The 23,157-nt window shown below is 40.2% G+C and overlaps 1 protein-coding gene across 2 annotated transcripts in view; it reads right to left on the reverse strand.

Moving 5' to 3' along the window:
* Positions 1–10,454: 10,454 nt before the first annotated feature.
* Positions 10,455–23,157, reverse strand: part of SCUBE1 (signal peptide, CUB domain and EGF like domain containing 1) — a 191,003-nt gene continuing 178,300 nt past the window's right edge. For both annotated transcript variants that reach the window (XM_053978276.1, XM_053978277.1), the window contains 8 exons: positions 22,276–22,479; positions 20,696–20,857; positions 17,293–17,460; positions 16,269–16,430; positions 14,673–14,870; positions 13,129–13,281; positions 12,582–12,661; positions 10,455–11,561 (listed from right to left, as the gene is read on the reverse strand). In XM_053978276.1, coding sequence (XP_053834251.1) covers positions 11,409–11,561; positions 12,582–12,661; positions 13,129–13,281; positions 14,673–14,870; positions 16,269–16,430; positions 17,293–17,460; positions 20,696–20,857; positions 22,276–22,479 — 1,280 coding nt within the window. In that variant the 3' untranslated portion in view covers positions 10,455–11,408. The remainder of the gene's footprint in view (positions 11,562–12,581; positions 12,662–13,128; positions 13,282–14,672; positions 14,871–16,268; positions 16,431–17,292; positions 17,461–20,695; positions 20,858–22,275; positions 22,480–23,157) is intronic.

The raw sequence follows: 23,157 nt of genomic DNA on the forward strand, positions 1-23,157 counted from the left end.
AAGGATTTGCTCCTTTACTATAACCTCTTCCCATTTTCAGGCCTCAAAAACAAAAAAAAATATATACCTTAAATGGTGCTTCTATCTAAAATGGAATATACTGACAGGCAGCTAAAGCTCATCTGGCCCCTCCCAACTTCGTATTTTGAATCACTTGACTAAACTTAATCTCTTTTAACTAAATTCCCACTCTTGGTCCTACGCTCTTGGCACTTTACATTGTCTCTTGGCCAGGACAATCATTAGTCACACTCTCATCTATTGTCTTCTGTTCTTTTTCTCTTTGGCCTAAGTTTTGAACTTCTTGATGGACTTTCTAGGCTTGTACCCCTGCTAAGTCCTGCCCAAACTCTTACTTGGCCTTTTGCCTAACCTTCTTACTAGGCTTAGGAAGCTTGGTCTCCCTGCCGAGGTAAGGTCGAATGTCCTGCCGAGCCTTACACTCGAACTCCGGCCAAGCCCCCTTGCCTGACCCTACTAGGCTTAGCTTGCTTGCCTTCCTGCCTTTCTGCTTACTCGGGTTAATGCCTGCTCTGACGGCGACATCCTGCCCTACCTTCTAGGGACGTTCCCCTATCTGCTCTGCCGGGGACCTCCATCCATGCCTGCCATGGACATCCTACCTGCCCTGTTATCCTGTCCTGCCTGCTGGGGGCATGCCCTCTGCCTGGTGGGACTTGCTGTTCCTGCCTGCTAGGACATCCCGCCCTACCTGCCCTGTTATCCTGTCCTACCTGTCAGGGACATGCCCTCTGCCCGGTGGGGACATGACACTCCTGCCTGCTTGGCCATCCCACCTGCCCTGTTGTCCTGTCCTGCCTGCCAGGGACATGCCCTCTGCCTGCCAGGGACATGCCACTCCTGCCTGCTAGGACACCCCGCCCTACCTGCCAGGGACATCCCACCTGCCGTCCTATCCCATCCTGCCTGCCGGCGACATGCCCTCTAGGACCTCCACATCCCACCTGCCCTGCTGGGGACATTCCCCTTGCCCTGATTGCCAGGGACTTACTTTGCCCCTAGGGCACCTCCACACGCTCGGAGGAGGGCCTGCTTTACTTCTAAGGAGACGCCTCAGTCGCTCCTGTATTACACTCGCTTCCTGCCGTTCCCGGCCGGCCCCTTCGCAGGAGTCCGGAAACACGGTACTAGTGGGTCCCTCTCACTTCGGGGGTCCGAGCTGCCGGCCCCCGTCTCACTCAATCACTCACTTGCTCGTCTCCCGGTTTTTCTTACCCATCCGACGCTCCTCTGCGTTGCTCGTCTCACGCGGATCCTAGGGTCCGAAGGTAGCCAGCGACTCCCAAGGGTCCCTCGAAGCAGGTGGTTGAGCTGTCCAGCTGTCTGGGGGTCCTCTTTGGGCGTGGCTATCCCGGACGAGCCCCCAATTGAAATGAACAGGGCTAATGCCTTTATTAATATTCAGCTCTTTATTCAAAAGATCAGCTGGGCAGGGGGCTCAACGCAGAGCTCACCCCCACAGTCGTAGCTTTCCCAGGCAGCCAGAAGGAAGGAGGCGTGCAGAGTCTGTCACTGGAGTCCAGAGCAGCAGCTGTCCTTTCTTCTTTCCTTGTGGCACACCGGTGGCCCAAGGATGAGGAGGCGTGGCATGCAGAGTCTGTTGCTGAAGTCCAGAACAACAGCTGTCCCCGCTCCTTCCGTGGTGGCAGCACCAGGGCTCTCTGTCCCTATCTCCCTGCTTCTCAGAGCCTAATATAGTCTGTTCTTTCTTAGGTGATGGCGATGGTTAAAAATCAATCAGGGGATGTGTTTCCCTCTTCCTCAGCTAGGGCATTTGTCTAGACTCCTCTATTGTGTTCAGTTTTTGATTTATATTCCTTTTTATCTCCTAAAAATACTCCCATGATCCTAAGGAGTTTTTATTTGCATGTTAGTCCCAGAATGGCAGCGTGGAGGGGTGGGAGGCCAGTTATCTCCAGGTAGTTTAGAGAAAACAAACAGAGCAATTAGCTAATTAGCATTTCAATATCGGTACTTAGCTAGAGTTAGTAGTTTTTTTTAGTGTTGCCATGGGAACTAGGAAGGCCCTGCCTGCATCTCTGGGGAACACGTGGAAACTGTTCCTAACACCCATGACTTATCCGCCACCACCACATTTAGTTCCCACCCTGCAGCAGTCTCAAGCAGAAATTTATCATGAGTTAGCATATGTGAAGCAGCATTTGCCCCCAACAAATACAGCTAGAGTTTTTCAAAGTTTTGTGAGTCTGGAAGTTTGTGGCTTTATTCCAAATATTTATTCCAAATAGGTCTGATGTGCATTCTCAACTTCGTATTCCTGTTGTTTAACGTTAGAACCTTCCTCTTTGCCAACATTGCAAGGAAACCTCCTTAGGAGAAGTAAGGATATAAGGGGCAGAAGAGACTTTAACATCACAGTGAAAAGGAGATGAAGGGACATATTTTTTGTTCACTTTAAAATAAAGCCTGTAATATGTTTTAAAATAAAGCATTTGCTTTATTTTAAACAGCTTTCTCAATAGTAAAACTAGAACTTCAGAGCATGGAAAGCTGTTTTAGAGGCTTAGATAAGAAGGACATAATTTGCTGTAAATATTTTATCATAGCTGTATATGTGAGTTTAAAACTTCAGAGAGGTTTGTAAGTAGGCTGTTTTAAGAAGGGAAAATGTATTCTTCTCCATCAAAAAAAGGAGTTATTGTGTATAGCTTTTGCCTGCTTGCTTTGTAGACAGGTACAACTTTTGGGAAGGTTTTGCAACACCCACCTGCCAGCTGGAGTCTGTATGAGTCTATCCCATACCTTGGCAACCATGGGACAGTGGGGCTGTGCTGTCCTGTTGTGTGGCTGGATGGTCATCTGAGTGAGGAGGGAGACCCATGTTTTCACCTTGGAATGGGTGCCCACTGTGAGCGTAGAGTTTGGAAAGAGCCCTGGAGAACACCCTGCAGGTGGATGAGTGATCTTAGCAGGATGGACTCAGCCTCCTGTCTAAGTCTGGCAAGAGATCAGTGTGTGAAGGATAAAAAACCAAACAAATTGTCTGGCACAAACAATACTTCCCCTGAGTGTTTTCCCCGAAGAGACAAATTTACTGCACCCACATTATGTGCTGACATAACACACACTGACAAGTGCAGGTGTTTTACTCTCTAAGATACTCTCCCACTGCTCATGCAGTACTGGGGTGAAGGGAGGCTGCCCTCATTCTGGGGGTACAACAATGAAAAACACCTTGCCAGGCAGCTCCAAGGATCTTGTGTCCATGTAGGCAGTCCAACATGCTGCCCTTAGTCCCGAGGCATCCTGCTGTACCTCCACAGCCACTGCTGCAGTTTTTCACCAGCTGCTTGGGTGCCTTCAAAGGCAGATCTCTGTTCTTCCCTTTCCCATGTCTTTAGGCATACATAGCATGCTGTATAATATATTACTTTTATAAAAGTAATTGGACCATTACTTAGGAATACTGTTCTACACACACAAGTGAGGTGGAGATGCTATTATTCTACATGTTAAGAAGTGCTTTTGGAGTGTAGCATACCTCATCCTGTTCTGACTGCCCATTTAGATAATGTATTTAAGAGGCAAAAATAGCCAGTTATGGTGGCTGTACAGGATAGGCTCTTTCTGTGACACCAGGAGTCGGTTGATGTTGATTCTTGGATAAAAGAATAATGAATAATCTATACCCAACCTGCCTTCACTTATCTGCTGGGTTGTGCCAGAGTGCTGTTCCTCAGGCCATTATGTTTTGTATACTTGTTAGGAAGTCAGAGCAAGATTGGAACTGAGAATGGACCCCTCTGCAATTTACACCAGGCAATGCCTGTTCGAGTGAATGAGAATCTGGTATTCAAATGAAGACTATCATGACTGCTGAAACTTATGTGGCTGTTATAAACTTGCCTGTTCTACCCTTGTTTAGAAAGCAATCAGTTTGACAAGCAGGACTTTCCCTTATGAAGCTGTGCTGGCTGTGACCAATGTCTGGGTTGTCCCGCAGGTATTTTTCAACAACTCCTAGAATAACCTTTTCCATTATTTTCCCAGGCACTTGAAGTGACACTGACAGGCCTGGAGTCTCTGGAGTCCTCCTTCCTTGCCCTTCTTGAAAATAGAGACAATGTTTGCCCAGCTTCCAATCAGCTGGGACCTCCCTGGATTCCCATTCCAGGTTTTGTCCTTGTGCACAGATTCTTCATTACCAGTAATCAGCTTGATTTCCAATGACTTTTAGGAACTTTGAGGTTCAGCTTTTCTGTCTTTGACAGAAGCTGGCTTTTCTGGTTACTCATTTAAAGCTCTGAAGCCACAAGGACAGCTGAGTGCCATTTCATATGGCACGTATGTAGTCCCATAACAGTGATGTTGTGTCTTCTTGGAATGCAGTGAGGATAGCTGCCATATTACCTGAGTGAATTCCTACCAGCTGAAAAAGGCAGTAATTGACATTTTGCAGCCAGTTTCCTGATGCCTTTCCAACCTGCTACACACCGAGAGCCGTCACTCATAGTGACAGTATTTATATAATGAACAATATATATATAAAATCAGCAAAGCTGATACTGTCACATCATAAATGCTTTCTCTTAACAGGCTGAGCTGCTTACTTGAGGATAGCAGCAGAATGGCACATGCCATGCTGGAACATGAGAGCTTCCTGCCTCTTTCTTAGAGGCTTCTTCTCAATAGAGGGCTGTGACAAAGGGCAGCTGCATGAGCTATACATGGTAACATCAGAGTTAGTTTAACAAGTAGTTAAAAGTCCTGGAGGGATATTGGTGATGTGGTCTTTCACTGTAGCCAGGATTTCTTCTTTGAAAAACTCACCTTGAGGCCTGTTTGGAAGGAACTTGTATCAGTGTCCCACAAACTCCAGTGGTTTGATGAGAAAGAAAAAGCTTTCTGTTGCTTAAGGATGAAAATTAGACCAAAATATGTAAATGCTACCAGGAAAGAGAAGTTCTCTTCTGATTCCACACTTTTCCACACTTGTGCAAGAAGCCTTGTCCTCTACACAAATAAATGGCACGCAGGAGTATTCATTCCATTTTATGTTTATTATGAAAATGATTTTAACAGAAGTTTTATTACATGCTTCATTTTTAACTTTGACATGGATATTAAAGCTATTCATATACAAAGGCAAAAGGAAATGTATTTTCTTATAAGGTACATTTACAACAACGTTTTCTACTATAAATCTGACAGAATTGTTAAAATATTGGTAAAGCTTAGCACTGTATTTTATTTTCTAAGTATCAAATTTTGTACAGTTATTCACTACCCTTGCTCTAAACTATTATTGTACATTTCATATAGAAATAGCTGTTTGTACACAATTTACATTGGTAATAAAGCTTAGAAGTCCCAGCAGCATCTACAACAGTTCAGTTTAGAATCTCACTCCTGTGCAGCTTGAAGCAGAAACCAGTATTACACCCTATGTGCTTTCCCCTGAAATCCAGCCTGCCAGAAATTCCTGCTTAAACTGCTGCTGGATATGATCATAATGAACTTTTTTGTAGGTGAAAGTACCACTGGCTTCAGTGGTTTTGCCTAAAAAAGGCTCTGTGATCTGATCCAATGTGAGGTTTTTATCACTTCTACTGCTCCCTAAAAGCAGTAGGGAGTTATTTCTGAGCTCTGTGTTGTTTCTTATCCTAACAATGGAAGAAGAACCAGCACTGACTTTAAGATACATATTCTATGTTATGAAAATGGGAAGCACTTTAGAATGACACTTGATAGTCAGTTCTGGTAAAAATAGAATGTTAAATTGCCCCAGAAAACTCTTCCTGTCATGCCAGTGATACTGAAGAAATAACAAGATCTGTATTCTGGAATGATAAATCTGGCAACTGCCTCACATCACCCTGCTCTTGTAAAGTATCTTTATAATCAACATATTGAGTCTCTGCTGCTCTCAATGCAAGTTAATGGCCTTTCTAAGTTATAAAACATAAAAAACAATATTTACAGAATAATTTTAATTAAAAAAGTAACAAAACCAAACTCTAAAAAAGATATTTTCACAATAATTAAAATAAAGTTTAATTAATCAAAGCCACTTTTTTCTAGATATTGAGAAAATTGAATTGCAATTGTTTGTATATCTTTAAACTTGTTATCTCCGCTCTCTGAATACAGATGGTTTAAATTATTAGATCTAAAGGTACTTCTGTACATTTTACTCTTGTATATTACATATTAATTTTATAGATTAAAAGCTTTATGATGAAAGAATAAATAAATGAAATAACAAAGTGGAATTGTATATATTCAGATCCTTAGATAACAGTTTTTTGACATTGTTTATTTTCCACTCTGTTCTATTCAGATGAGAGATAAAACACAAGATTTGTCTCTGAATCCAAGTATCTCACTGAGTCGTAACTTCATAGTACCTTACAGAAATTTCCCTTCTTCCATAAATTCTTCTGGAAGACAAAAGTATTCCTTTTCCCAAGTGCTTACAACAGTCTCTCATTCTAGAAAACTACTCCATTAAAGTCCCAAAGTACTGAGATTCTACAGGAACTCCTCCAGTTACTCCTGTTTCTGTCAATCAGTGGTTTTAAACTACAAAAAGATGCAACTCCTTGAACTCATGATACAGATATAAGGAACTGTGTGCGTCACTCATTCCCATCATTAAGAACTCATCCAGACCCCTGAGGTGGCTGAGAAATTTGCCACTGGGTCCAGTTGTTGAAGATTTTACTCCAGCTAAATTTTTAAGAGCATTCAAAGGTATTTAGAGTCCAGACATGGGAGCTGTCACAGAGCAGGTGAGTTTTGCTGTCAAACACCTGTCACCAGACCCTGTATGAGAACCACAGCACTACTTTTGCTCCTGAAGTTCCTAACCTGCTATCTGCAAGATTAAAACTGGGTTTTTTATAGGTAAAACTGATCTGAGAAATTTGAAAGTGCTGGCCAGGCTTATAAAAAGGCACAGGGTGGGGTTTGACTGTCCTTTTGGAATGCTGAAAGCATGTAAAGGATGTTTCTCACTGATGTGGCAGCATCCTTGCCTTCTGCTCACAGACAGGATTTCAGGTGAGCTGTGCTCTTTAAAAGCCACTGACAACTCAGAATGTGGATGGTCTGAAAATTCTCTGACCAATCCTGTATTTATTTAAGCTACTCTAAAACTAAACTAAACTAAACCTGGCTTACAAGGTGAGCTAGTTTTAAGTAAGCTTACTTACTTTTAAGTAAGCTTACTCTAGAATGAAGCTGCTATGTAGGAAGGATTAGTCTAAATCTTAAGTAGTCATAACTTTATTCTATGGGGGTGGTACAATGAAGAAATAAATTTCTTTTGAAAAGTTGTTCTTTAGGTAAAAATCTAATGTATGATGGAAGAAGGAAGACAGGGCAAGAAAATGGGATGAAAGAAAGACTTCAGAACTTTTAAAACCAGTTTCAGCAAGCTAAATCTCCTGGCAGAATAAGTCTTGTTATTGAAGGCAAGATGCAGTGTGGCAGAAGAGGTGGCAATGCACTGAACACAGAATCCTGCTGCTCCTTGTGCTCAAATGACACACAGAGGCACCTGTGTGTCCTCAGCACTTTCAAGGCACACCTCAGGGCTTGATGAGCAACTTGTGATTGCTGCAATGTCCTGGACTGCAGCAGGTGTGCAGGCAGTGATTTGGTGGCCTGTGAGAATGTTTAGGAATGATTCATCACCACCTCACTAAAAATAAGTGCAGTATTTGAAGCAGAAAGAGAGGCTTAAAATGCTAAGTGATGCAGGTGCAGCTTTTAAGCATACAGGCATTTGCAAATTGAAAATAAAGAGCTCTATTTGTGCCACGGAATTGGGCAATCACAAATGGGCACTTCTTCAGTCTACATAATGTGTTGTTGCACCTGTCCTGCAGACAATGTGTAATTCTGTAAGAACAGATACAGGGCTGTGTTTATTGGTATGTTCAAATGAAGTATTTCACATTCAGGGTAAAAACTAAAATGTTATATTCTGCAATGTTCACAAAGCTGGTTTGCTTAAAGGCAGCTGTATTTCTCCTTGTACGGTTTTTGATTCCCAGATGTGTGTAGAAGAAAACATTCTTTGCTGTTGTGCTGTTATTGTGTAGTAGCAACAGGTTCTCTGACTTTGACAATGAAGGCATCCCACACTAACAGAGGAAGAGCTAAACTCACCTCCTGTTTGCTGACTGTCAGTTTCTGTAACTGTAAATGTAGTATGAAAGTCAAAGCATTTTTAACTTCTAGAGCTGATACAAAAATTCTGTGCTGTTCTTCGAATCAACTGAAACTGGTTCAGACTGCCCTATATACCACTTGTCATTACTTATTTCATTAGAAATTTGCACTTCCAAGAGCATTTCTATGCAGAGTGGCAAACGTTCAAGCCTGACTCATTTTCTAAATATATCAGATATGAACCCCCTCTATGTTCAAAAGCATTTAAATGTCAACTTTTGAGGGTCAAATTATTCTCTTTCTTTCAGCACCTTCCTTCAGGAGCACAAAGCCTGTGTTTGCCTCAGAAGTCCACAAGTGCCTTGTCCTGACTGTGGAGTCCCTGCCCTGATGTGGCTCTGGGGAATATCAGCCTCATTCTCAGGTTGTCTGTCAGGATGAACTGGACAACAGCCTGCTTTTTTGTAGTGTGGTTTTAAGTCAGGGCAAGTGGTACCAGAGCCAAATGCAATTTCTCTTGCCTGTATTCACCTCTCACAGCTCTGCCAAGGTCCCACTACCAGTGGCCAGAATTAGGACATGTCCCTCTTATGGTTTCTCTCCGGCACTGGATTTCCCATGGAGCTAGGAATCTGGAAAATGTTATGGTGCTAGCAGTGGTTTCTGGAGTTTGGCATCACTGTCATATAATGGTATTACATCCAAACAGGTTGGTTGTTAAACAAAAATTTTAGCAAGAGTTTTACTAAACTCAGTGTACAGTACCAGGTTGTGAAGTTTGATTACTCAAGTTTGAAATACTAAAGATCACTGTAAATCATTTGCTAAGTGAGGAAGTTATTTTTTGCCATATATTTTATGTATTTTCCTTCACATCTTTCAGTAGAATGGCTGCAATCCTGACTCATTCTAATGGATCTGAATAAAACTCTGAATAACCTGTCAGACTTCGAACTACTGTTTGGCTAAAGTAGTTTTGTTAGCTATATACTCCTGCATAATTGACTACCTGAAAAGATTTTTGCTTTTTAAAAACTTTTTTTGTAAAAATGACTACTGTTAAAGTAAAAAATAATGAAAATGTGTTCTTTTTAGTGACCCTTGGTGAATCATAAATAGAAGTAGTTTTAACATCCTCAAGAAAAATTTAGGTTTAACAGCCTTTAACAAAGGACTTTTATGGAGAAGTGACATTTTTTAACAAGAGTTAATGTATATATTAAAAAGAAAGCTAACCAAAGATCTGAGGTCCATGAGTGGGAAAAAAAAATGTTAGACTATAAGGTCAGGCTGTTCAGGCATAGAAAGAAAAAAAATTATGTTCTTCAACAGAAAAGGAAAGAAGGCAAACAAAATTACAAGATGGTTAAGTAGAAAAACTCAACAGAATACTTAAGGTGTGTTCTCATAGAAATGGAATATTCAACCACTTGTAGTCAACAGAAACCAACTGTGTAAATTTAAGCAGTACTTGCTCAAGGATAAAAAGAAAGTGTCAGAAGATAACCACAAGCACCCCTAATATATGTCTTTGAGAACATCCAAATACGTATTAAACTAAAGGGTAGACAGGAAAAAAAAAAAAAAGCAGCAAAGCAAAACTGTGTGTTAGTCTTTTTCTGAAAGGATGCTGCCAGGAGAATTAATTTCTCCATTTAATAAACTTGTAGAATCAAAAGGGAAAATGATACACAAGAAAAAGGGACTGAAAAGGAAAGAGGCTGAAATACAAATAGAAAATAAAGGCTCGTCTGCCATTTGATTTAGCTCCTGTGCCAGGAAACAGCAGGAAACCCAGGATTTATCATCATGGCAAACCCACTGTCACTCTGTGAGCAGGGCCTGAGCACAAGGCCAAAGCTCTCCTGCAGTCCCTGTGCTCGACGGGCACTGTGGCTACAAATCTGGGATAAAAGGGAGAGCTAGGTCTCTGCAAACACATAACCTGCCCTCCAACATGTCCTGTTCACCCCTGAGCCCTGACAATCTGGGGCTTGGACACAGTTGTGCTCCCAGTGTTTTAGAGACAGCAAGTCCAGCAGCAGCTCCTCCCATGTGTGTTGTCCTGAAGGTGACTCTGTTGGTATGCATGTGGGGGGCTCCCAAGGGAGAGGCAACAGCTGACCCTTTACTGGGCAGCAGTTGCATCTCCACTGATGCTATTTTTCCTATAATAATACATATTGAAAGAGATTGTCCCAGAGTAAACCATTACCCAGTATTATAAAACTTCAAAAGGCTTCAGTTGGGTGTTAATAGAAGTGACAAGCACTTGGAGAAGTCATTTAATTGTCTACACAAAGTTACATATATATATGAGTAAATAGGGTGTGTGGGAGTAAAGATTTAAGCATTAATAATATTTACAGTAACTAGAGATAACATTACTAATGTACCCACAAATAGAAGTATATATTTATATATTTATATAATGTACTTAATTAGATGCTCTCTTAATGGAAAGAAAACCAAGACTACTAGTGTTGTTGTTCATTTCTCACATATCCTGTTGTAAATGTCTTTAAAGGGACCGATTGATGCATGGAAATCCAGAGCTAAATCTGTTTCAATTAAGTAATTGACAGTGGCAAACCTCTGAAGAAGTTTAGAAGAGGACAGATAAAAACATTAGGACATTAGGGCATGGGACTCAATCTCATGTAATTCATAAAAGAAAATTATAGATTTTTTCTTCTTTTTTTTCCTTTTTGATTTCTATTTGGACAGAGGTTCCACCAAGCCACAAATGAGAAATAACAAAATTTACATTGTTTCATTTTGTTCTAAAGATTCAAATATAAACTTCAAGTGCAATTCAAAATCCAAGCATTATTTATACTACATACTTCTTTCTATAACAGAACTTATCTGCAGGTAGTTTAATCATATTTGAATAGATTCCTCCTTTCTTTGACAAAAGTTATTGTTGATGAAAAATAAAAAGCTAGAAAGAATATTTTTACATAATGAGATTTCAAATGGAAAGTGAGGATACACTAGTGCAGACTCAAATGTGGATCTGTAACTAGATATACTCAGGGATGCGTAATTATTATTTTTTTTTTTTAGTAAGAATCCTATTCAGAACATCAAGTTTTAACAATTATAAAACATTATAGGTGTTCTTTGTTATCAATTGTGAACAAAGTCTGCAAAAAAGAGCTTTCAAATTAGCAAATGTTTCTGCTATGGAGGAAAGACAATATTTGACAGGAATGTAAAGTAACCAAAAATTGAATACCACTCGACTATTTGTATGGTCGTAGAAACCTGGAAACTTTCGATCGCAGCAGCTTTATAAATGATCTTGGAAACATTTCTTTTGACTCTTGTGCTGTGTACTTGAAATAGTTTTGAGGGTGTGCCAGTACATCAAAGAGAGCTTTAATCAGTTTCTTGTCCTATGGAAGACAACACAGATATGTTAGATAAAAGCAAGGTTTGGATTTAGTGTCTGCATAGGTTTCAAAACTGAAGAACAATCAGGTCTGTTTTGCAAAACTTGAGTCTGGGTAAAACAGCATAAGGAAACTGCTCCACATTGCTGTGGAGTTTCAGAGGGATGAGTCTGCCTGTTGTGCTGGATGCTTTTTGCAGGGCTCCTGGCAGGAGCACTAACCACAAACTGCAGATGTCTGCATTAGAACTGCAAACTGCCTCTGTCCTTCCCCCCTGTTCCATGCTGCTGTCCAGGCCTTCCCTCCATGGATGGGAGACAAGGCTGGTCCTCAGTGATGATGAGCTTTCTAACGACCTTCTCCTGTACCTTGGGAAAGCCTTGATTCAGAGCCTCAGCTGAGGCTGTGCCTGGCACTGTGCACTGCAGCTGGGACCTGAGCAACCCAAAAGCTGGAGGGAGAGAACAGCACTGGGCAGGGATGGCTAAGGGAGCCTGCTCTTCCTCAGCTCCTGTCCTTCTAAGCCCTACATTTACATGGCTCAAGTTTGCCCTCTGACCAGCCTTTTTGTCAGTTTTAATTAGTTAGTTGTTATTGGTGTTGCTTGTATCTTTGGAAAACCATTTCTTATTGAGGCAAGATAGTGATTTAGGTAAATACATTTTTTAATGCACAGCAAGCTTAATGATCATTTAAACATTTAAATGCCAGACTGGAAACAATAGGTCTTCCATCCTTGGCTGACTAATTTTTGGAACATACAATCTTATTAATCATTTCAGCATATATTTCATTTAGTTTCTGCTTCCACAAAGGATATAAGCATGTTCTGAGCCCAGCTCAGTTACTTGATTTTGGGCTGCTTCAAATTCCAGCGTAAACCTCAGAAGACAAATAATTGAATTTGGGGTCACCCTTGAGCTTTAAATGTAACAACTCTATCAAGGTATCAAGAACTATTTTAGGAAAATGCTTAGGAAAAGGAATTCTTGGTTGGCCTCAAAGAAAGCAGAAATTTCTTACCTTTAGAATTTCTTGATGGTTTTCTGATGCATATAATCGGCCATCTCTAACAATGTCTTCTATTAGTTGTTGGTAATCCTCTGAAAAATAAAGATCAGGTGAGTGACTGTGACATCTTTTGGGAGGGCAATAATCAGACATGAGCTAGACCTCCTCTTGAAGACAGAGCTGAGAAATTTTGTATCCAGTAATTATTCAGTGTCTCACAGGTTGCTGTATTCTAATTTAATCACCTTAAAATTCTCTATTCCTTTATAACAGTGGTTTTGAATTATCCCTATAAATACTTACATCCTCAAAACACTGGGGGATAATAATGCTGTATTATCTCCACTCTAAAGATGAAGAAACAGGGACACAAAATAACTTTTCTAACATTATATATGTTATATACATCTAATTTCAAAGTCTTTGCAACTAATGTTAAATGAGGCACATGAAGTTTTTCCTCATTCTTCTGTCCCTGCAAGCAATGTAAGAGAGATTCTCAAGAAAAATTTTCTCTAATTCAGATATAACACAAAGATGAAAAAAATTCCATTCTCACCATCGTAAGTCACATAGGGGACCTGAAATCCTTTGCCACTGTTTCCTTCATTTGACTTGAACTGAATCCAGAGTTTCCTTGATCTTGAGGTAAATGCAATAGGTCTCTCATAGGTCTGACATGTTTCATATGTAGTAATTGAAGTAGGAGAAGCTAGAAATAAAGTTAAATTATGTTCTTTATATAATAATTTTTGCACCCTTCCTCATCTAGAGGTCAGAGATGTCAAATTGACAAGACACTTCTCAGCTGACATAATCCTGACAGCAGAAGCTTTTTGTGATAGAATGGATGTTATCCTTATTTGCCTATAAAGAGAAGAAGGTTTTTCCACAGAGGTATAATTTTTGATGTTTAAAACTACTATCAATATTAATTTTTTTACTACTCTAGCATTGTATCCCAGAGTACCCATATTCTTGTCCCAGACAGGTAAGGACAAGTGAGCTGCATGCCAGGCAGACATAGTAGTCAGCCCCTCACATAGGGCCAGTTTGGGGAGTTCATCCGATAGCAATAAACCACTTATAAATGAAAACACAATACTGGTAATTCTGAATAAAAGACTGTCACACCCTGCAGAGTCAGTGACCCACAGAACAGTTAAGCTGGATGTGAGGAGGTGGGTGGTGACAGCTAGCACAGCTTCACTAAGGGCAAATCATGCCTGAAGTGTAACTTTACCCTGATGTGACTGACTTTGGTCACTGTTGGAAACACAGTTTGGGGTCAGAAGGACAACTGATGTGTTTTGTTGTAGTAAGTGCTTTGCTTTTAAAAAAGCTCATCTGCACAGGTATAATTTCCTTCCATCTGTAGTGACCAGGTGTCTTCCTTCTGATATACAGAGATGTCAATACAGGCCCTCAAGGATAAAAAATTGTGAAAATTGTTTTAGCAAATAAAAGACACCATTTTTGTGAGTAAATACACTGTTTTGAACGAAAACTTCATATGAACAATAGCCTTTCAGGTTTGGTGCTTCTCGATATAGCAACAAATTACCAGAAAGATGCCCACATCCTCCAAAGCAAAAGAGGAGTGCATTTCATTGGGATCTTAAGTTTAGAAGTTGAATTAAATTCATAATCAAAGACACAATGCACCCCCTCCAATCCACAGAAAAGGAGGATTACTTTGGATTTCTTGAGGGTGTCAGTTGTACCAACACACTGCCCAGATTTAGCAATAACTGAAGCATATATATATGTATTTACAAAAGATAAGTGAGAGCACAGTTTGTGCAGATTACAGAGATAGTTCTTCAAATATAATTTATCATCATTGACTTCTAGAAGGCAGTGATTTATCCCATGTGGTAACTGGGCCAGACAGAAGCTAGAGAACTGCTTTGTGATTCAGACAATAAACTTGAATAATTAATATTACTCTGTTAACTGTTATTGGTAGTGTTCTAACTTCCTGTGCCTCTTCATTCAAGAAACCTTTTAGAAACACTGCCTGCACTGAAGACAGTCATCCCTTCAATATGAACTATTAACTCCATGAGTTTGCAGTAAATATAACCCATTTTGGCAACTTACCACTTTTTCTCATTACTAAAACATCGCCACATTCATCCTCAATTGGGAGAAATATCTCAGGTACTACGATGAGTATTCTTCTCTTTGGGGGTGGATTTATGTTCCAAATGCATTCCACATTAGCTGGATAGTCTCCAGGATAGTTGGGTGATTCAATGTAGCCAGTGTAGTCCCCCAGTTCTCCTCCACAGTGCTGGTCTGGGGAGAAATATAAATTAGTATTTGTGTTAGTTGATAAATTAAACTGAGGTGTTTTTCGAGATCTGTCACAAGCAAGTCTAAATTCCTCCTTGTGGCTTTAGAAATGCACACATCCTCCAGCCTTTAAAGGAGCATTTGATCCATAAGATTGCTCCAGCTGATTGCAAAACCTTAATCTCCAGTGCAGGAACTGATTTAATGCTTCATCCAGGCTGCTTTAACTTTGCTTGAGAAACACAAGTAAATAAACACGATCCAGTTCTGGTTACCACGGATACTATGCTGACATGCAGAAGATATTCTGCTTTAACTTATTTGGTTTCTAGCCAGCTTTAACTGAATGAGAGTGCTGATCCCAACAGCCAGCCTTACTTAATTATAGATCTGCCTTGCTTCATCTTAGATTAAACCAGTTAATAAAGGATGTCCATTGATGGATCACTTTTTCTTTTTGAGTTTTCAAAAATCCTACTGAATTTGGCACAAGTTACTTAAGCTTGATCTCCCCAGGCCTATTCATCCACATAAAATTAGATATATGTTTAAATATTTTGCTTAATCTAACCCCCAAATATTATGCAAGGTCAGAAACTGGCTTGAAAACTGACAGGATCTAAGAGAGCAGAGTAACAAGGATGGTCTATTTTACAGGAAAATCAGTAAACTTCTTCAAATTCAATACAAATATATAATTTACTCAAATGACTTTATAAATTATGAAGGGCTTATAAGACACATGGCACATAATTAGACTAAAAACTTACAGGAGAGCTGGACATGAATAGTTAGTTAGATGACATTGCTCAATTATTATAGAAACATTCTCTTAAATTAGCATGGTAGGGATAAAAAAAAAAAAAGCTTGCCTAAAATAATCATTCACAAAGGATCAAATAAAACTGCACTGAAATCCTTGGGGATATTCAAAATAGTAATTAAGAAAGGAGGCTGAGTACTGCAAAAAAGCCTCCAAGAAGATCTCACTATCATAAGTTATTAACTGGCAATTGCCGCATGCATGACCATATCTTCATATTTTACAATTATTCTAAAATGGCAGTTATTCTGATAGAAGATATTTTGCTCTACAGAGACACAGAGGAATATGCATCACTGTAACACAACTTACAGGATCTGGGAAAGTAAAGGTTCTGTAGTTTTAACTTGTAGCTGGCACTTTGAAATCACATTAAACCTAAAACACTCATATGCCTCAAGTGGTACTTTCCTAACTTTTTTTCCTCATTGTTTTCCCAACTTTTTCTATTCCCTCTGGCAGTAGATATTTGCTAACTAGGAGATACAAATCTGAAGTCCAGCCTGACAGATGCAACCTTCGAGCTGCAGTTCAGATCCAAAGACATGCTCTGTGTCACTGATATAAATGTGACTTACTTTTGCAGTGCGTGACATTGGTGGAGCCATCAAAATCTGTACTGGTGTTGCCAGGGCAGGTGATGCAGTAGTTCTGACCAAACTCAGGCTGGTATGTTCCCACAGGGCACCGGATACATCTGTGTGTTGTGGAGTTGTAGTAGTGTCCAGGAGAACAGTGAACTGCAAGGTATGAGGTGTAATATTTTCAAAAAGTACCAACCTCCAGTGCAGAGAGCTTTCCTCTGCCCTGGACATACCTGGTCTGCAACATTCTTATTAGGCCATAAAAGGCAGAAAAGACACCAGCTCCCTGTATTTCCCAGTATAAAGAAACTTCCAACTAAAACCCAGAGTTTTTATAAAAACCTTATGAACTAGAAATCCGTGATACGTATCTCTGTGTTTAATATATTTGTAATAAATGGAAGCAGATGTAAATCCACCTCAACAAGAAAAATTACTTTCACAGTAGCAGGAGAGAAGTTTCCATTAGTGTCTGTTTGCCAGGGTCAGCATGCCATTTCAGTAACTAAACCAAAATGCAAAACTAAACCAAAGATTCCTTCTTCAGCATTGGCACTGGAAGTTGCCATTATGAAGCTGACATTATGGAATACAGAATGCACCCTTACAGTTTCTGCCTAGCCCATGAGTAATCAATCCTTAACTTCATATAACTTTTGTAGTGTTTAGTTTTTGTGATACAGTAAATAAAAATATAAAGGACATGAAAGCTAAAGCACTGTCTAACCCAAGTTTGTGTTATTTATTGCCACACAGTGGGGCTGATTCCCTTACCAGTAGCAGTGCTGACCCCCTGCCTGTGTGTGGTAAATTCCAAAGAAAACCATAAATCCTGTTCAGTCTGCACAACCTCGGGAGACCATTCCCAGTTTACAGATTTCTTGACCATTTCATTTAATCACATGCTCATGCAGCAACAATGTTTATTTTGGAGCCTCCAAGAGCCCCTTGGCACTGATGATAATAAACCAAAGGCCCAGAAGTAGGAAGATGAATTGTGGAAAGATTTTGAATTCACCTTTGGTTTCACAGTCTTGAAAGGAAACAGCACCTTCGTATTTGGTCATAAGCCCACCGCCACAGGTAAAACAGAGGGTCCTTCCTGGTTCAGGCTGATACATACCAAGAGGACAGACTGTACAAGGTTTAAAACCATCTGAAGAGTAGTGCCCAGGAGAACACTGCCCTAGAAATTGAAAATTATCATCTGTATTAGTGTGTTGACTTTTCTGGATGAAGTATAAAACCCACAAGTAGTTAGCAAGGCTTTCTTTCACTTAATAATGTGACATCAAGACAGCTGCAGATCAAATTCTAATCTTACCTGCATATTTTGTATTGTTCTTGTATCTTCTTCCTAAAACCACCACCAGTAATAAGAACCAGTTTCATAATATGCTTTTTGGCAACTATGATTCTGTTTGGATTTTTTCTTTTAGAAGGGGGTCTGTTAAGATTCCATTAGAATACTTTGTACTTTCACCAAGTCTTTCATCTCGGTATTTCAAAGTACTTTATAGGAAGAAATGGAACTGAACCATGCCTATGAAGCAAGGTTTTGTATCTCCATTTTAGAGATGTGGATAGCGGATCATGGGGTTTACCAGATGGGGATGGTACCAGTCCAGCACCTTGTCTATGAGAATACCTAATACCAGCAGCTTTTCATGTAGTTGTGAAAAATAGTGCTTGTCAGGTGCTCCTCTGCCAGGAAACAGAGATTTGTGAAAAGCAAATTGCTTTGTGAATCAATCTACTGACAGAAGTTTCCAAACTCGCTCTCCAGGCAGTTTCTGATATGCATTTGTTTGGCTTGGCTCTTAAGAGCTTGAGTACTTTCCTCTTTGAACCTGAGAACCAGGATGTCAGGTTTTTCAAGACTGCAGCATGAATGCGTATCTTCACACCACTCCAGACTGGGACACCAGCACTGAGAGATGCTACATATTCCCTAAAGTTGCCTAATCCCAGAACTTTGTAATTTAGCTTCCCTGAGAACTGAGCAGCATACAGAAACAACTAGCTTGAAAACAAGAAAATTTTGAGAGCTCTAGGTATTGTTGTAGTCTCATAAGGACCCTGATACTTACTGGGAAATGTTTGGGGCATTCGGTATCTTCGGTGCTTGGCATGAGTGAAGAACTTTGGCACTTAGGATGAACTACAGCTCCTGAGTGAAAGCCAAGTTCAAGTTCTGTCCCCACCAAAGCCAAACTCGTATGGACACCTGTGGGGTCAGGATCTCCAGGATTTACTTGTGCTCCCATCCCAGCTAGCTGGAATATGATGGCACAAACTGGCTGTTGTGACACAGACCTCAGAGAAATATTATGATACTAATTTGAGGACAATTTTGTTCTTGTTATTAGGAGCAAAATTGGCCTGGTTCAATTGGCTACTGGAACCCAGACTGGAACATGTTTCCTGGTAGGATTTGTGACCCTTGTGGGGGACCTATGCTGCAGCAGGCTGTGCCTGAAGGACTGACCCTGTGGAAAAGTGACTCACTGGAGAATTCTTGCCCGTGACATGGAGTCACATTGGAGAAGTTAGTGAAGTCTCCTTTGGGAGGGGCTCCATGCTGGAGCAGCAGCAGGAACAACATCAGTGTGATAAACTTGACCATAACCCTCATTCCCATCTCCCTGGGCTGCTGGGTGGGAGGAGGTAGAGCTGGGAAGGAAGGAGGGGTGTGGAAGAGGTGTTTTGAGGAGATATTTTATTTCTCCTTGTCCTGCTCTGATTTTGATTAGTAGTGAATTCACTGAATTTTCCCAATTTAAGTCTGTTTGATATTTGGTGAGTGGTCTCTCCCTGCCCTTAAGTGTGAACCTTTGTTATCCTGTCTCTCCCCTCTCCAGATGAGGAAGGCAGTGAGACATCAGCTTTGGTGGGTGCCTGGTGTACAGGCAGGGGCAATCTACTGCAGCACGGAATTCACTTGCAGCTACAGATTTCTGCACAACAGGCACTTAAAATCTCTGACATACTTGTGGAATGTACATTCCTCACATTTAGAAGTGAGGATTTCAGTGCAAGTTTATTGGTTACTGCACAGGCATTTCTGCTCTGGAAGATAGGATGCAAAAATACTGTTGATTACTGGCAGGGAGTACAGACAGTACAGACTTTCTAACAAAGTCACATGTGCTGACACAAATTTTGATAAAATCTTTGACAGGGAAATTTATGAAGTCCAAAGCATATTCTCTCTTGCCACTTCCAGAGGAAAAGGAGAGAGCTGAGCAGAAAAACAGAATGTTTTGATTTGATAATAAAAATTGTGAGATAAATCCACCCTGCAAAAATAATCAGAAGGTTTTTTTTTTTTTTTTTTGTACAGAACAATAATTCCAATGTAAGACTTGAAACAAAAGTCTTTTTCTTCTAGTTGTTTTGCTGCTTTTTGCTTATAGTCAATCTTTATAAACTCAGACTGTATTTTGATATGCTTTTCTTATGTTATGGATAAATACAAATCAGCATAGCAAAGATGCACAGGGGTTTCAAATTATTTTGTCTGGTAGTTCCTTCATACAGCAAATCAGCAAAATCTATCATATGTTTGGACTGAAAACTGACACTGCAGTTATTTTTTATTCAGTAGATGGGAAAAAGTAGCAGTTTCTCAAGTGACATTTGCCATGTGTTCTCTTTAGATATCCTTGAAGAATGCATTAATGTAAATTATATGGATGAGTTTTCAAGTTAGAACTTGTGTAGCAGATAGGACAGATTAATTTCAAAATCAGATAATGTATCTGCTATAAACTAGATTTTGATAAGTCTGTAATGAAATGAGGTAAAGAAAATAAACAGTTGTATCTTAAAAACTTAGACTGATCAAGTTACAGTAGAAGCACCAGGTATTATCACATTGCAATTTAGTTTATAAATCATGAAGTTGAATCAGAGATGCTACATCACTTGCCAAAACTTACAGTGCATTCAAGCAGTGCTGAAAATTGCAATCATTAGCTCTGAGTCTGGGTTACAGATCCCTGCAGCATAACTATCTCAAATTGATAATTGCTGCTAATTAGAGCAGGTAAGCTGCATTCATGCAAAACATTAAATGAGTAGGTTCATTATTAGACTCACCAATACAAGTCCAAAGTAATCCATCCCTTTGGCTCACAATACACTGATGAGTCCTTACAAGTCAAGGTACTTCCATACCTGAGGTGAAGCACAAAGTGCTTTGCTTGGCTTGCTCATTTCCACCCCATAACTCACATTGCTGTAGCAGATCCCATTGTCTTTGGCCCGAGCCAAACCATCCATTGCTTGTAAGTGCACAGAAATTTCTTCTGTTACCTTTACAAGCCAGAATTGTGGCAGGCTCTCTCCTCTTTCAGCCTCCTTGCCTCACAGGGTGTGTGTGGCAGCACCTAAGGCATTTTTAATCGAGTTCAACTTGCCTCCACATTCCGAGACGTTCCGGGCGCCTGTTACTCCCTGGCTATCATTGCTGGGGCAAGGCTCACAGGTGAGTTGGCCTTCTGTGTCCTGGTAGGTTCCTGGTGAGCACGGGATGCATTGGTTGTGTTCTCCGCTATAAAAGGTGCCCGTGCTGCAGGTAACTGAGGAAACAAAAGGGGAGCCTAGGTAAGGATGTTCACTTTGATCACATTATTCACCCTAATACGGAACATTTAGAGAAGGTGGATGTCTTTGGGCCAGGATTAAGATGGCACGTATTTTGCATGTGTTAGTCCAGGTCCTCGCCTGATGCAAAGAGACCCATCTCCACTGGGGTTTAGGTCAATTTATATCAGGGTGAGGTCCTGCTACTATTGTTTAAACCATTAAATGGCTTTGTAGTGCACTCAGGTGTTTATCACATGTGTGTTGTTAATAAAGCTGTTTACACTTGAAACAGTATCTTGCAGTTTATTAAAGCAGTGCTGCATAATGTGTGGGAAGTGTAAGCTTTTAGTTTATACCAGGTGCAGTTAAAAGTTGGTTTTATGGCAGATGACTACAAAAAGTCTCTCCCCAGAGATCAGTTCTAGAGATTTCTCCATGGGCAATGTGTTCCCTGCAATAATTTCTGTAATAATTTCTGTCTCTTGCTAAATACCCCATCTGTACAGCATCTTAAATACAGATATGAATACATGTGCTTTTCTTGCTTCAGCAGGGCACGTAACTGCATTTCATATTTTTGTCTGCTGGGTAGGGGTGGTGGAAATGTCTGAGTTTCTCGATACCGATAGTAACAGCCTTTCAAACAGAGTTTCTAAATCACTCTTCCCATATGATAACAACTACCTCTGAACCCACTCACTGGAAGCACCTATCAGATGTGACTTCTTTTGGCTTGTAAATGGCTTGGTATCTCAATAGCTGGAAAAATAAGTATGCTGATTTTGAAAAGATGTCTGCAAGTGATTAGAAAGCTTGCAGTGCTGAGAACTGCCATTAATAAATTTGCATTAGCACACTGTCCCCAGCAAAGCACCAGAACCTGGTAACATGGAAAAAGGCTTAAAGAAATCAGGTATTTTACACAAAATAGATTTCTATACTTTTTTTTTTTTACTGGATCTCTTGAGCATTAAATATAACATATCCATGGATCACAGATTATTTGATGGTGAGGAGAGTGACACTGGTGATATAAAAGTAAATATATAGCAGCTAGGCAAACATCATAATATTGTTTTACCAAATTGTAAATATATTTTGATAAGATGGGAGCATCTGGGAACTAACTGCCAACATTGTCTTGTGGCAGGTTTTGATAACTACCACCTGACAGCATGGGAATGTATCCATATTTATACTTCTGTTTTCCTACAACCACCTAATGAATTCCCTTCAGTCTTATGCATATATGCATTCCCTTCACAGGCCATGCATATATGCTGAGTAATACTGATCATTAAATTCTAAGTCATTATCTCAGAGATTTCCTCCCTGGTTAACCATGGAAAAAGTAATTTCAGACTGCTTGATTTGGGGGATATGACTGAATATTCGAGCTCTTTGGACTTACCACATTTTCCATCCTGCAGTACTTGCCCTGTACTGCACGCTTCATGCCCTTCAGTAGCTTTAGCTGGCTTCTGAGCCACTTCATATTCTGTCTCAGAAAACTGAATGTAAAATTGCTGTTTATTAATAGATTTCCTCAATGTTTTGATTGCAGTTTGCAGCTTCTGCTCCATCCTTTTCCGAACACAGTCAATGTTACAGGTGTCTAGATGGGAAATGATAACAAAACTAGAAGCAATTGAGATTCATGTTTAAAAGAGGTGCTTAACAAAAAGCCTAGCCTGCATTGCACTATGACACCTCTATTTGTTTCACTGCCTTGTCCATGTAAATTGAAGCAGCAGCTCACTGTATTCAAGATCAGGCCTTTCAAAGGGACAGGACAGTATCCTGAGTTCCATGGAACAGTGTCATGGCCTGCAAGTGCACGCTGAGTGCTGCAGAAAGCATCAATCCCAATGTGTTCTCCTTTCAGGTGTGTATTCAGTCTGCCACCATTAATGTTCCTGAATTTTCTCTGCCCACACTTTTCTTAGTTGATTAGGAACTTCTGCCACTTCCCTGACCAAAACACCTTTGTGTCAGTGACAAAAAGAAAGGTGCTTTCAGGCACAACTGCTGTTTGAACCAATTGGCTAATGAGGTGCCCCTCAAGGTTAAGAAATCTGTCTTTGAGGACTGACGTCTTTATAGGATTCAGCCCACATTTTTTTTGGCTGGAATTTATAACTTAATATTCCATCTTATTTATAACTTGAGGCAATTAGTTTTATTCCGAAGTTTGGTAAGAAAACATGAATTTTTCAACTGTGTGATAAAATTGTCTGATTCACAGACTACATATTCAGCAACTTACATTTTGGAGCATGTTTTTATCATTGTT

This window comes from Vidua macroura, chromosome 5 (genome assembly GCF_024509145.1).
Source record: "Vidua macroura isolate BioBank_ID:100142 chromosome 5, ASM2450914v1, whole genome shotgun sequence".
Taxonomy (NCBI): domain Eukaryota; kingdom Metazoa; phylum Chordata; class Aves; order Passeriformes; family Viduidae; genus Vidua; species Vidua macroura.